This window comes from Taudactylus pleione, unplaced genomic scaffold (assembly GCF_031769625.1).
Source record: "Taudactylus pleione unplaced genomic scaffold, aTauple2 ptg001573l, whole genome shotgun sequence".
Classification (NCBI taxonomy): domain Eukaryota; kingdom Metazoa; phylum Chordata; class Amphibia; order Anura; family Myobatrachidae; genus Taudactylus; species Taudactylus pleione.
The window spans coordinates 5,707,984-5,724,153 of record NW_028285970.1 but is presented as its reverse complement, the minus strand read 5'-3'; the positions used below and the strand labels follow the sequence as shown (position 1 = coordinate 5,724,153).

The following is a 16,170-nucleotide window of genomic DNA, read 5'->3' as shown; positions in this document are numbered from 1 at the left end:
GATGATTTGCACAATGCTTAATGTAAACATTTAGAAAAAATAATGTTTTTTCTTGTTTCAAATTTTTGTGTAGCATGTTAGTCTATAACATATAACATTGAGCAAATTACACATTGTGTTCCCATAGACACCAAAGAGCCATTTACTCTTATTAGCCTAACAAACATTGAAGGATGAAATCTATTTGCTTCAGTATATAACACATGTGCTATGTCTAATATGTTATTAAAGTTTATTTTCAGTGATAAAAGTTTATAGACTATAACAACCCTTTTAGCTTCTATAGCTTGGTTTTAAAACATTTCTTGTAGGTTGCATAATTAAATGAACAGCATAATCCATAACTTCAACACAGAGGAGACTGTATTGGCGTGCATGCAAAGAGAGGCAAATTAATATTTAATCTAAAATTCCAAGACAAGCTCTGAGATCCTAGCTATTACTAACAAAATACAGATGTATCCTCATAGACCTTTGCTTTAATCGCACCAAATACAGCGCCAAGCATCTTTTTTCTTAAAAAGTGCATCTAATTCCCACCACTAAAATGACAGAAAGTGACAAAACTACATTGCAAACATACACTGACCACTGGGGATTGTGGTACTTGCACTTGTGTGTGTGGCCGCTGCTATTCCTCCTGCCATATTTCGTTGTGCTTAATCTTTGACTTTGTACATATATTATACCAATTTCTTTGTAATAACAGTAGCAACCTATCATCCCTTATACAAAGTAAATGCTTTGTATTTGGCTACGATGTAACTAAGACACAGGATTTAGGGAAAAGGTACACTGTGCTACCCGTGGCGGGGCATCTAAGTCACACCAAGCATTTTGCACTATATGGTAAAAAGATGTTAGATGTATTAGGACTAGGGGTGAGCGGGTTCGGATTTCTGAAATCCGAACCCCCCCGAGCCCCCCCGATCCGAGGCAGATCCGAGTCAGGCTCGACTTTTCCCGCCTGACTCAGATCTGAAATCGAGGCAAAACGTCATCATCCCGCCTTCCGGGTCTCGCGGGTGTTGGATCCTATATAAGGTACCCGCGTCGGCGCCATTTTCTAACTCGGCTGTGGACAGTGAAGAGGGAGGGTGGCAGTTAGGGCTGGCTGGGCTGTGTAGTGTAGTGTAGTGCAGAGTAGTGTTGTTCTGTGCTGTGCTGCGCTGTGCTGCTGTTGTCCATAGGGGCTGTGTCCACTACTTCAAAGTCCATAGGGGCTGGCTGTGTTGTGCTGTGCTGCTGTTAATAGGGGCTGTGTCCACTACTTCAAAGTCCATAGGGGCTGGCTGGACTGTGTTGTGCAGTCAGTTTTCCATAGGGGCTGTGTCCACTCCAAAGTCCTGTGCAGTGTCCCAGGCCTAAAGGGGTGCTGTAGTGTTGTCCAGGGGGTGCTCTGTCCATCAGGGTGCTCCCCGCAAGTGCTAAAAAAATAATATTTTTCCTGTGTTTGTGAATTGTGTGCGCAGTAGCCGCACGTGCATCAACAAAGTAGTGCCAAGCGTGCGCCTGTGTCATAAGTAAAGGGCCGGCTGGCTTGACCGTTAAAGGGTGCTGTAACCCCCAAAGTACACTCCAAACCAAATAACAAAATATTTTCTGTGTTTGTGAATAGTGTGCGCAGTAGCCGCACGTGCATCAACAAAGGAGCAGTGCCAAGCGTGCGCCTGTGTCCCATAAGTAAAGAGTCGGCTGGCTCATTTCTTAAAGGGTGGTGTAACCCACAAAGTGCACTACTCTCCAGCAAAAATAAAAAAATATTTTCTGTGTTTAGCCGCACGTATATATCAAATCGATATAACATAAATGGAGGACCAAACTTTCTCCGATAAAAATAAAATAGAGAAAGATCAAGAACCACTTCCTCCTAGTGCTGAAGCTGCTGCCACTAGTCATGACATAGACAATAACATGCCATCAACCTCGTCTGCCAAGGCCGATGCCCAATGTCATAATAGAGGGCACATACAATCCCAAATGACAAAGTTCAGGAAAATGACCTTGAAAAAAACATTTAAATCATCTGAAGAGAAACGTAAATTTGCCAATATGCCATTTACGACACGGAGTGGCAAGGAACGGCTAAGGTCGATCCCTATGTTCATGACTAGTGGTTCAGCTTCACATGACGATGGAAGCCCTCCTCCCACTAAAAAAATCAAAAAAGAGTTAAGCTGGCAAAAGCACAGCGAAGAACTGTGCTTTCTAAGAAGATATCACAAATCCCCAAGGAGAGTCCAAGTGTGGTGGTGGTTGCGATGCCTGACCTTCCCAGCACTGGACGGGAAGAGGTGGCTCTTTCCACCATTTGCACGCCCCCTGCAAGTGCTGAAAGGAGCACCCACAGTCCACTTGCTGATATGCAAATTGAAGATGTCACTGTTGAAGTACAACAGGATGAGGATACTGGTGTAGCTGGCACTGAGGAGGAAGTTGGCGAGGAGGATTCTGATGGTGATGTGGTTTGTTTAAATCAGGCTCCGGGGGAGACAGTTGTTGTCCGTGGGATGAAAAAGCCCATCATGGTCATGCCTGGGCAGAAGACCAAACATTCCACCTCTTTGGTCTGGCAATATTTCTATCCAAATCCGGACAACAACTGTCTTGCCATATGTACCTTATGTAAAGGTGGAATAAGTAGGGGTAGGGACGTTAACCACCTAGGGACATCCTCCCTTATACGGCACCAGCAGCGTGTTCATAATAAGTTACTGTCAAGTTCAGAAACTTTGGCTAAGACTGTAAGCAGTCCAGGGACACTTAAATCCCGTTGTCCTGTTGTATCCAAGCGCCTGCAAACCACACCGTCAACTCCCTCCTCGTCAATTTCCTCCTTAAGTCAGGATCGGAAGTAGTCCTGCAGGCCATGTCACTGGCATGACTGACTCTCCTATCCGGGATTCCTCCGGAGGATCCTGCATTACTATGCCTCCTGCTGCCGCTGCTGCTGTTGCTGCTGCTGGGAGTCGTTCATCATCCCAGAGAGGAAGTAGGAACACCACTACTTTTACTAAACAATTGACCCTCCAACAGTCCTTAGCGAGGAGGATGAAGTACGACAGCAGTCATCCTGAAGCAAAACGTATAACTGAGGCCTTGACTGCTATGTTGGTGTTAGACGTGCGTCCGGTATCCGCCATTAGTGCAGTGGGATTTAGACAATTGATGGAGGTAGTGTGTCCCCGGTTCCAAAACCCATCTAGATTCCACTTCACTAGGCAGGCGATACCGAGACTGTACAGAAACGTCAGAAAAAGTGTCTTCAGTGTCCTGAAAAATGCCGTTGTACCCAATGTCCACTTAACCACGGACATGTGGACAAGTGGAACAGGGCAGACTAAGGACTATATGACTGTGACAGCCCACTGGGTAGATGTATCACCTTACGCAGCAACAGCAGCAGCGTCACCAGTAGCAGCATCTCAGAAACGCCAGCTCGTTCCAAGGCAGGCTACGCTGTGTATCACCGGTTTCAGTAAGAGGCACACCGCCAACAACCTCTTAGAGAAACTGAGGGAAATCATCGCCCAGTGGCTTACCCCACTTAGACTCTCCTGGGGATTTGTGATATCTGACAACGCCACCAATATTGTGCGGGCATTACATCTGGGCAAATTCCAGCACGTCCCATGTTTTGCTCACACAATAAACTTGGTGGTGCAGAATTTTCTGAAAAGAGACAGGGGCATGCAGGAGACGCTTTGGGTGGCCCGAAAAATTTCTGCCCACTTTCGCCATTCAGCGACTGCGTGCCGAAGACTGGAGCGCCAGCAAACACTCTTGAACCTGCCCCGCCATCACCTGAAGCAAGAGGTTGTGACGCGGTGGAACTCAACCCTCTATATGCTTCAGAGGATGGAGGAGCAGCAAAAGGCCATACAAGCCTATACATCCACCTATGACATAGGCAAAGGAGGGGGTATGCACCTGACTCAAGCGCAGTGGAGAATGATTTCCGTGTTGTGCAAGGTTCTCCAGCCCTTCGAACTTGCCACACGTGAAGTCAGTTCAGACACTGCCAGCTTGAGTCAGGTCATTCCCCTCATCAGGCTTTTGCAGAAGCAGCTGGAGAAAGTGAAGGAGGAGCTAAGACGGAGCGATTCCGCTCGGCATGTGGGACTTGTGGATGAAGCCCTTCATTCGCTTTGCCAGGATTCCAGGGTGGTCAATCTGTTGAAATCAGACCACTACATTTTGGCCACCGTGCTCGATCCTAGGTTTAAAGCCTATGTGGTGTCTCTCTTTCTGGCCGACAGAAGCCTGCAGAGGTGCAAAGACCTGCTGGTGAACACACTGTCAGCTGAAGTGGAACGTGACACGTCAACAGCTCCTTCATTTTCTCCCGCAACTGGGACTGCCAGGAAAAAACTTAGCTATCCTAAGCAACCCGCTGGCGGTGATGCAGGGCAGGCAGGACCAAGTTTGGACATCTGGTCCGGACTGAAGGACCTGGCAACAATTTCTGACATGTCTACTGTCACTGCATATGATACTGTCACCATTGACAGAATGGTGGAGGATTACATCGGTGACAGCATCCAAGTAGGCATGTCAGACAGTCCATACCTGTACTGGCAGGAAAAAGAGGCAATTTGGAGGCCCCTGTACAAACTGGCTCTATTTTACCTGAGTTGCCCCCCCTCCAGTGTGTACTCCGAAAGAGTGTTTAGTGCAGCCGGGAACCTTGTCAGCGAAAGGCGTAGGAGGTTGCTTCCACAGAATGTGGAGAAGATGATGTTCATCAAAATTAATTATCAGCTCTTCCAGGGAGACCAGCCTCCAGAACGTACAGAGGGACCTGTGGTGGTGGATTCCAGTGGGGACGAGTTAATACTCTGTGAGGATGAGGATGTACACAACACTGAAGAGGGTGAGGAATCGGTGGAGGAGGAGGATGAGGATGACATCTTGCCTCCGTAGAGCCAGTTTGTGCAGGGACAGATTAATTGCCAGCTTGTTTTGTGGGGGCCCAAACGAACCAATCATTTCAGCCACAGTCGTGTGGCAGACCCTGGCGCTGAAATGATTGGTTTGTTAAAGTGTGCATGTCCTGTTTATACAACATAAGGGTGGGTGGGAGGGCCCAAGGACAATTCCATCTTGCACCTCTTTTTTTTCTTTGCATTATGTACAGTTTGGGGCCTAGTTTTTCAAACTGCCATCCTGTCTGCCACTGCAGTATCACGCCTAGATGGGTCACGTGTTTGTGCCGCCCACTCGTGTCGCTTAGCATAGTCATCCAGCTACCTCGGTGCAACCTTTTGGACATAAAAACACTATTGTGAGGTGTTTAGAATAGACTGGAAATGAGTGGAAATTAAGGTTATTGAGGTTAATAATAGCATAGGAGCAGAAAACCCTACAAATTCTGTGATTTTAGCTGTTTTTATGCTTTTTTTCAAAAAAATACAGATCCAAAACCCAGAACCCAAAACATGGAAGGGTGGTTTTGGCAAAACCAATCCAGATCCAAAACACGAAGAAAGATCCAGATCCAAAACCAAAACACGAAAAGTGGCCGATGCACACCCCTAATTAGGACACATCTTCTTTGCAATTAATTCATGTGAATAATTCATACTTGCATAGCAGGAAATGCAGCATGCATGTGAGCGCATGCCAATGAAACTGATATTTTTAAATGACCAATTTTAAATTGCTTGGAAAACTTGGTCGACAGGACTAAAATCTTAGTCGCCCTGGCAACCGTAATTTGTCGAGCTCTGATGTAAGGTGACCCATGCCTTCACAATGATCAGTATATTTATATATAAAATATAGTACTCAACCTGTGTGTCTCAGAATCAGTCTGGTGTTATCTTGAAGATACTAGTGTAATTATACACCAGTTCAGCACTTAGTATGATGTATGTATATATGTGTGATAACCCTTACTGTTAATAAAGATAAAAAAATACAACAAAACCAAAGATGAGATCTACTGTACTTCATCACTCAGTATACAAAAGAGGCAAAACAAGTCCAAAACATTCTCCAAATACATTGCCCTACTCTACTGGAAGATGAGGTATTCTCAAACCATCTTCCAGTGATTCCAAAAGTAGTCTTTCAGAGAGCCCCAGATTTAAAACAGAAGCTAGTACAGAACCATCTAAAACTGATACAAATATGACAGGCTATCATTGATAACAAGGAAGAGATACAAGGCTTCTTTTATTGTGGCTCATGTAAAAGCTGCAAAAGTACCAGGAGTAAAAAGCACCAAACCAGTCAAAAACATGGTCACCGCTAACTGTAGTAGATTAACATGCAACAGTAAAGACGTCATCTATCTCCTAGAATGTCCATGTCCAAGATAAAATGTGAGGCGTACTATCAAACCTCTGAAAACTAGAATGAATGAACATTTGAGAAATATCAGCAAAGGCACAGAAGAACACAATCTATGCATGCATCTGTGTGCATGCAGGAAGAGAAATGCATGCATATATATTGATGCATGGAAACACAATGTGTCTGTAAATATATACATGTATAAAATGCACATATTTGTATATGGGTATATAATCATCATTTAATATTTGCATCATTATGCTGCAAAAACAATCCCAATATGTCCTTAAACACAGGATTGATTATAATATTTTTAACTATACCATACATATTTAACACATTCATTCAAGTAAGGCATTCAAAAAACTACATACATTCTGACATATTGAACTCTATCATCTACATAATTTCACCTAAACTGTGACAAATAAAATAGTGCCAGGACCGAAACTAGGATATCTGTCACTCGGTGCAAGGTAGCAATTTTGTGCTCCCTCCCTTCCTGTACCTGGATTTTGTTCTTGCTCCCCCATAAGGCAGTGCACTACTCAGACGTCCCTGGTATAGTGACTTACATTATTCCACACACCATAATGCCCATTACATATTATGCCACACACTATAATGCCTATTACCAAAGTGACACTTCCATATTTGCCCATGACACCATTTTATGCCCCACAGTAAGGCTTTTAATTACTTTAAATTTACCTGTTGGTTGTCAGGGGTTTTAGGCTTGTTGCCAGGGGGTTCCATGCTCGTTGCCAGGGGGTTTCATGCTCGTTGCCAGGGGGTTTCATGCTCGTTGCCAGGGGGTTTAACGGGAGAAGATGCAGCTTTCAGTATCTTCTCCTGGCACTTGCACTGGCCTAACAGACCTCTAGTGTCTGTCTCCTCCTTGGCGGCGGACATTTTTGGATGGCCGTTTTCAGCAGAGTCCATGCGGACAGCTAGTCCGCATAGAATCTGCTGAAAATGACCATCCACAAATAGCCGCCGCCAAGGAGGAGACAGACACTGGAGGTCCAGTAAGGACCTCTAGCATCTGTCTCCTCCTTGGCGATGGCCATATTTGGATGGCCGTTTTCTGACTCTGCAGCCTCCAAGCCACCGTGAGTCATCCCTTTTTCACCCCCTGCATTCCGGCACCCGGTGCAAATGCACCTCTAGCCCCCCCCCCCCTAGTTGCGGCCCTGATAGTGCATGCATGCATGTCTATGTTACACAGTATGTTATTAGATCACTTATAGTGTACAAGATAGGGGTATTTGAGGATGCCTATCACCCAAAATGGACCGAGAAAGAATATCAAGCAGAAAAGGTTGGGGTATAGGAATGGCACCCGCACTTTATGTAATGTAGGTATAGACATATAACTTAAAACATCAATATACAGTTGAATCTCGGAGAATAACCTATTCTCCATGACAAAAATCTAAACATTATAATTAAAAGGTATGAATATTTATTTCATCAAACCATAAAGTTACCCTTATACAATGAAAAGTGAGATACGACCACCAATGGAAACATTATCAAAGTCTGGGTGCTATAAGAGGACCCAACGGACAACCAGACAATAATTACTTCCAGAGGAAGGCCGACTACAGGCTGAAACACATTAGAGAGACACTTATCCTATCATTTCACCCGCACTATTGTAGACATCTCTCTACCGCAGGAGGAGAGACTACGAGAAAAATATTGCGAGACTTTACCTTACCACGTGAACCAGGAAACAGTATGGCACCACGATCTCCACAGCCACACTGCATACTTCCAGGCACATCCCCGTCTGAATACAACACAGGCAAAATGAGGCAAACAAGCTCAACTGGAAGCAGGAACAGAGGGACATCACTCCAGACACCGTTAAAAAGGTTAATCCGTGTCTCCATCGTGAACTGGTCCAGAGGGTATTTAACCTACCTAAACACTGCTAGAGAGGACCCATTGTCTTCCATCGGGACCTGCACAGACTTATTGGCTCTATCAACCCTGTGGGTAAGATGTAACTAGGGTTGCAGGATGCTGCTTTCTAAGAACACCACAAATAACTATTTTGGAATATACAGATTGACTTTACAATCATCAGTGTGACAGCAGATTCATCACCCATTAGATAAAGGACTCTCATTTAGATGGTGAACCAAATCACACACTAGCATACACTATTGTGGCATTTTATTGTTTCTATATATCCACTGCATTTACTTTTGTATTTATGACACTATATATGTGATAAGTACATTTCTTTGACACTTATTATATCCAGTTCAATTCCCATTTTTTTACCAAATTGAGCATACTCATGTATTGTTCGGATCCCTCTTCGCATTTCCGGAACTCCCGCCCATAGAAAGGAGCGGGGCTCTGAGAACAAATGCCATCTAAAGATGGTGTTTGTTCTTGCAGGCAAACTCCAAAAACTTTTCTGGAGATTGCGGAATATCAGGTGGTCCTATCAGACTTCTGATGGTGAATGGCCCGTTAACGAACTAGCGTTTCCGCATGTGTAACGGGCCATTAAGTTATGATGAATGGACCCATAAGCGTTGATCTGGTGTATAATTACACTAAGGTCTTTAACTTAATGCCATACTGATTCTGAGACCCACTGGTTGAGCGTTGTATTATCTATATAAATTAACTGTATACTATAAATTCAGTGTCTGTGGCTGTTTCACATCTAACTCCTTTCTCTTTAATGTGTGTAACTTGTAAATAAGAGCAATGTCTCCATATATCAGACTTCAGCTATCACAGTCCAGGATAATTGTTAATCATGCGTCAAACAACTAAATTTATCTTTAATATCCATTCCTTAATTAAAAAGAAAAAAATAAATAATAAGTAGGTGTTTGCACATATATCCAATTTACTGTAAAACATGGAGCATTAGTCACATGCTTTGCCACTTGTGTTTTATTGCAACCAGAGCTGGCTGTTTGCCTATGGAGCCTGAAATGACTTCTCTGGAACAGGGGTAAGAGTCCTTCTTAGTTACTGTCATGTGTGATCCCAGCAACACTATGGGGTATATTTAATAACGGTCAGGTTTTTAGAAGTGGAGATATTGCCCATAGCAACCAATCAGATTCTACTTATCATTTATCTAGTACCTTCTAGAAGATAATAGCTAGAATCTAATTGGTTACTATGGGCAACATATCCACTTCTAAAAACCCAAACTTTAGTAAATATACCCCTAAGAGTGGTGATCTGTTTTTTTAAGTATTTATATAAATAACAAGTATGGGTAAATCAAATCACGCTGCTTATTCATATAATATAAGACATTATTTAATAATAATGTATTGCCCATTAATAAATAATGCAAACAGCGTGATAGTAGAAGCACTAAGGGAGCAGTTCACTCCATACTGTGATTACTATACATCCAAAGCTTTACTAATTACTGAACAAAAGTACAGTAGCAGTCATGTACACTTTAAATATAAACACAAAAGAAGAATTACAAGTGCACAACTCCAACATTACTAATTATATATAATGGGAAGCAATCGGGAAGCCGACTGCCTATATACCGGCAGCCGGCTTCCCGACTGTCTTATTCCGGCAAGGGTGAAATGCCGGGCGTCTAGATGTAGACGCCCGCATTTCCCCGACGCCGGGAGACCGGCATCACAATCGTAGTGATGCCGGGCGCCGCGAGCGGACAGCCGCGGGGGGGGGGGGAGGGTTAGGTTTAGGGCTCCCGGGGGGGAATTAGGGTTAGGGACCCCCCCAGGGGACTTAGGTTTAGGCAGCGGGGAAGGGGGTGGTTAGGGTTAGGCCCTTGGGGGGGAAGTTAGGGTTAGGCACCCCTAAGGAGGGTTAGGGGGGTTAGGTTAGGTTAGTGGATACTTACCTATCCACAATCAGGATTTCCAGCGCTGTCGGGCTTCCGCTGCGTCACACTCTGCTCCTGTCGGGCTGCCGCTGACGGGAATCGAACCATGCGGCCGGCAGTATATCATACCCCTTCCATATATAATACATTTTGCAATAGAATTTTGCAATAAATAAATAGAGGTTTTAGCATAATCATGGCCATGGTTATGTTCCTACCCACCGCGCCCAGGTAACCTCTGAGGGTAGGTCCCTAACATATTGGGGTTGAAATCTAGAGCGCAGGACACCCCCAAACAGGCCCAGCTGAGCCACGCCAGGGCATCACTCTAATGAGAGAAGGTGAAGTGTAAAAGGTATTAAATAGATAAGAGCAGCTACTGCTGAATATAGTAAGGTGAAAAATAAAGATATGAAAATAATACAAACAATAGAGGTGCTAAAAGAGAAAGAATGGAAAAATGTGTTTATAATGCGATGCATTATAAACACATTTTTCCTTTCTTGCACTTTTAGCACCTCTATTGTTTGTTTAATATATATGTATTATCCTGCACTCTAGATTTCAACCCCAGTATGTAAGGGACCTACCCTCAGAGGTTACCTGGGCGCGGTGTATAGGCCCATAATCATGGCCATGATTATGCCAAAACCTCTATTTATTGCAAATTTCTATTGCAAAATGCATTATATATAATTAGTAATGTTGGAGTTGTGCACCTGTACTTTTTCTTCTTTTTGTGTTTGCAACAATAGTCTCCACAGGTAGCACCTCCCATTATATATATATTCAGGGTGTGCAGTCTAGGGCCCTTTTCTATATACACTTTAAATATAGAAATTAAAGGCTTTTAGACACAATATAATCATCTCCACACAGTGGGTCCAAAAACCCACAATTGTGGCTTTAAAGTCGCAACTACCTTAAGATATCAGCAACAGTATCAGAGGTGCGTGGTTTCCAGCCAACTTTCATCACGATTATGTCCCAATTGTGCCCATGCTTTTCATGTTTAGAATCATTTATTTTATGTGCAACTAATGCATTCACTATTATGCAAGACTTAAAATTAAAAACCTCACAAATACAGCAGAAACCACTGAGTCGTGGATGAAAAATAATGTACACAATCATAATATATGCCCATGTGACAAAGAAATAACCAATGAGCATCAGTGGAGCATTCACACTAAGCCAATTATAAGCTGTTTGTAATTACTGATCATCTTTACTACTCGCAATAATATGGTCTTTTAGGTGTTAATGAGTCTTCTGGTCTACTTCTGTTTGTTTGCAGTTTTTAGTGTGCATGCAAGAGGAAGCTTTTCCTTTACACAATGTAATTTCCGGTTCATAGAAAATCACGACTAAATAAAGCTGGCCACACACATAGCGATATTTTACCCGATCTGGACGAGTCCGACACATTGGAACAACAGATTGTGTAAAATATGGCCAAATCCTGAGTAAATCGTGAGTCCCCACTCACGATCACCATGTGATGCACGTCCCCGCTGGTCGCACATCGCATCGTCAGATCTGCAGTACAGTAGGGCAGATCTGACAATCTAGGACGCGATGCACTGTAAAAAGCCTGGATGCAGGAGAGATCGTATGAAGATTGGACACCAAATCGTGAGCAGATCGTGTGCAGAGTTTCAAGGGAAATCGTACACATCGGGTTATCGTGAGCACATCGCTATGTCTGTGGGCACCTTAAGGTTGCTACTCAGTATACTGCTTACTAATACTACTAGCTGCACAATATGTATGTACATAATTTATAAACTGTACTAGCTAACACTGAAGTATAATCATGCAGGAAAGTTATCTTGACTATATGGCATGCACTGCTTTATTGTATATACTTTGTTATCAATATGAGACAATAAACTAATAATAAAGTAATTTATTTTCTGTTCCCTTAAAGATTTCAGAAGAAGAGCGAAGACAAAGTATAACACCATGGAAGACGAGTGAAAAATGTTTGTTTTGCTTTGTGCATATGAGTAAACATATAGGCCAAGCTATGTTATGTACATAATTTTTTTTATGGTGTTATTTAACTATAGAATTGTATATGAGATCTCTTTAATATTAAATGGCATCTGTTAACAGAATCGGATTACACATATTGCTTAAGTGTTGTCTTTTGTATGTTTTTTCAGATAAAACAAACTGACTCAAAAGTGCCATGGTGAAACATTTACCTATGGTAGTAATCTATAAATATGTTTTGTTTTAATTGGTGTGGGGATTCCAGTGAAAGTTAAATGCTACATTCTGTAGTAATGCCAGTGCAAAAAATACAAATGCAAAATATTCAAAACATTAATGCATAGAGATCCTCAAATTCCAAAGATAATTGCAACTTTAGCATTTGCAGATATGTAAATGATGCTAGACATATTGAGGTCAATCCTATTCCGTGTGATGATCTCGCCAGTGCGAGTCATCACGGCAATGGCCGCACTTTACGGCAGCCCGGATTGGCAACATTTTTCGAATTCAGGGTCGAGGCGGGCTAAGAACGGTGCAATGTGCTGGTCCGTTGCCGGCGTTTTAACACCGTTGCAACAGGACATCGCACCCTTTGCATGGAATAGCATTGACCCTTCAGGCTCCTCTTAAAATTAACTCAGTAGTCACCCTAAGCTATCATTTTTCACAATAGTCATTAATACATTTTCCCATGTATACTTGGTAGTGACCCAGTTTTCTCAGATAAACTGTGCAATATACATGTATTTATTATTTTGTAATAAAATAGTAATACTCTGCATTTAGCACTGTATATTCATGCAAATTCAAAAACATGGAAATAATTCAGCATGCTAATACTGTAGTTTCAGATGATCATATATGCATACAGAATAGATGTATATATTATGTGTGTTCATGCTAATTCTGTCAAAAATTATATTCAGTATAAAGGGGAGGGGCTAATTACAGCCAACTCCCATATCTACTATCCACTTTCAGGCATCATCATATTAACAATTCTATTTGCTCAAATTATACCGGCTAAATAATATATTCCTGGGAGTATATATACTTATTTATCAAGTAATATTCTCCTACAACAGAATACGACGAAATAACAAGTGTAATTAAATTTTTAAAATATATATAGCAATGCTGATGACAAATCAAATTCATGATTAATTAACACAGTCATTTATTACCTTTAGACAACCCAACTGCTTTCTACTTCTCTGAGCAAATTCCCTCATTCTATCCAGCTGTAATAATAAATTCATTCAACCCTGTACCAAAATGTTAATTCTTAATCTTTTATCCAAATGCAGGACTGTGTCTAGAGTGTAGTAAAGAGCACACAAATGAAAACTGGACACTAAAACAGACATTGCAAGATCTGTCTTCATAATAGCTGTACAGTTGGATTTCTGGCCGGTCACATTGACATAGATCAATTCCCCAAATTACTAGTAGAAGGCAGTGATCTTGCGTCTACATCCGGGGCATTCATCAGTTACTCCACCAACACTTCTGTAATAATCAGTTAACTTGACTGAGAATTTAAATACATAAGTCTTCGATGATCCCTTGTGTTAAAAGAACTGATTGGATGGTCCAAAGTCAACTCACCAGTGAGTCGAGTATCTGAACGATAAAGGGTGTTCCAAGTTATTTTCATTAGTAAATTAGAAGAGCTTAAGCTTACTTTATTATTTACAGACAATTCTTTACAAGAATAAAAGATTCATGTTATATAAAATATGTAAACTATGCAACAATTCAGCTGGTAAAAAGGAACACAAACTACAGTATTTAAAAAATATTTCAAGTTATAAGAACTTTAACTGAGTATTTGTGAACATATATTAGCTGTGTTGGATCAGCAATTGTTTGAGAGTAAATTAGGATCAAATTGTAATGTTGTACTCGGTAGCCTGTCATCAGCCATTAGTGTGTGCGTGATGGGATATGTTCGTTATCAATATATTGTAATAACTACACTATGAGGTTTATTTATCAATTGGCAGTTTCGCTGCAGGATTTAGAGCAGCAATGTTTTAAAGCCAATAGAAAACATGATAAATGAACTGCTATGTCTCACTCACTGGATGGAATTCAGTTGCATTTATTAGTGTTTACACACTAGCCTTATTATGAATATTATTGAATTTAATCAGGGTTACAAAATGATTTAGCGGAAAACTGGAGTAAATTGGTTAACAGCATTAAAAAGTTTGCTGAAAGTCAAAAACTTTTCTAATAGGTGTTAATGTATAAATGATTTCATGAAAAAATAAATACAATCACACCTATTTTCTCAATAGTGTCCATTTCAACGTTCAGGTCTTTAAAATATAAATGAATTGATGTAAATTGTTAGACTGTGACTTTCATGTAAAGTAACCTTTCTATACTCCATGTTTATTCTATGTAATTGTTATAGAATGACCAACAATAATTATAGCAATTGATCTCAATGCAAAAGGACATTCTCTTAAAATACGTATCACATTTATTTTGCCGTGTAGTAGATATCTTCTTTTTAGTGCCATGTGAAAAATAAAAACTGTATAGAAATTTCTGTTACCAATATACAGTATATGCAAATAACTGTAGCCACTGTGCATCACATGCCATATATAGTTATCATCCTAGATGTCATATAAAGGTTATGTGTGCTTTCTTATTATCTCACTACTGTTTAATTCATTATCAAATGTTTTATTAAAGAGACATCCTTGATAAATATAAACAGCTGTTAAGATTTTATTTTATATTTCTTGAATTGGTTAAATATGATTTAATTATAATAATTCTATGCCTAAAGAGTTAATAATGTGCAGTGCACAAGTCATGTTAAAAGTTCAAAACTGACATTTCCAGATATGGAGGTAAATAATACAGCAGGCATGTCAAACTCAAAATACCAAACGGGCAGAATATTCAAGATCTAAGTGTGTGTGCCGCAACAAAAAAAAAGGTCTTATGTGCAATTTTGAAAGGTTTATTATTAATAAAAACCAATGCAGTGCCCCCCTGTAGTAGTGCTCCTTATCCAATGCCCCCTGAATTTGTGCCCACTATGCAATGCCCCTTATGCAGTGCCCTAGTAGTGCCCCTTATGTTGTGCCCCCAGTAATGTCCCTCATAGTGCCCCTTATGCAGCGCCCCCAGTAATGTCCCTAGTAGTGCCCAGAGTAATGCCCCTTATGTTGTGCCCCCAGTAATGCCCCTTATGCATGGCCCCTTATGCAGAGCCTCCAGTAATGCCCCTTATGCAGAGCCCCTTATGTTGTGCCCCCAGTAATGCCCCTTATGCTGTGCCCCCTCCCAGTATTGAACAGGCCCCACTCACCTGTGCAGTACTTACCTTTCTACACAATGGCCCCTAGGCACCGCTCCAGTCCATGACGTCTTCAATCCCACCGTCCCGCGTAGAAGCTGCCGCTGACTGGATCAAAATAGATCCAGGAGCGTCAGGCGCAGGCTCAACTCATCGCGGGAGATGCGGGTGGAGTCACCCACGCGCTGAATCACTTGGAACGCTGGCCTCTGAAGCGATCAGAAGCTTGTAATCGCTTCAGAGACCAGCGTTGCCAGCTTTAAAGTAAACATTGCTCGATCGGAGCTGAGCTCCGATCGTGGCAGGTGTGTGGGCCGCATATTATATATATATATATATATATATATATATATATATATATATATATGTGAGCCCACACTGTCGGGCTGCATAAAATGTTTATTCAGGCCGCATGCGGCTCACAGGCCGCATATTTGACATGCCTGTACTACAGTATCAGATTCCACTGCAGTTCTATTAAATTAGAAATGAACTCCCGAGTCCACTGTAGACAATTGATGCAACCTTCATGTTTTTGTAACAGTAACCTAATGCAGTGGTGGACAGAGACAGTAGAGGGCCCCTGTGCAAAAAAATCTCTCTCCCTGAGTATGCTAAAATTAAAATCAGGAATATATATATATATATATATATATATATATATATATATATTGCACATACACATTATATATATATA

At 41.5% G+C, this 16,170-nt stretch overlaps 1 protein-coding gene across 1 annotated transcript in view; it reads left to right on the top strand.

The window, feature by feature from the left end:
* The window catches only part of PRUNE2 (prune homolog 2 with BCH domain), a 233,125-nt gene extending 218,258 nt beyond the window's left edge, over positions 1 to 14,867 (top strand). The window contains exons 14-15 of the mRNA XM_088464042.1: positions 9,236 to 9,283; positions 12,081 to 14,867. Of these exons, the coding sequence (XP_088320168.1) occupies positions 9,236 to 9,283; positions 12,081 to 12,111 (79 nt within the window). The 3' untranslated portion in view covers positions 12,112 to 14,867. The remainder of the gene's footprint in view (positions 1 to 9,235; positions 9,284 to 12,080) is intronic.
* The last annotated feature ends 1,303 nt before the right edge of the window (positions 14,868 to 16,170 follow it).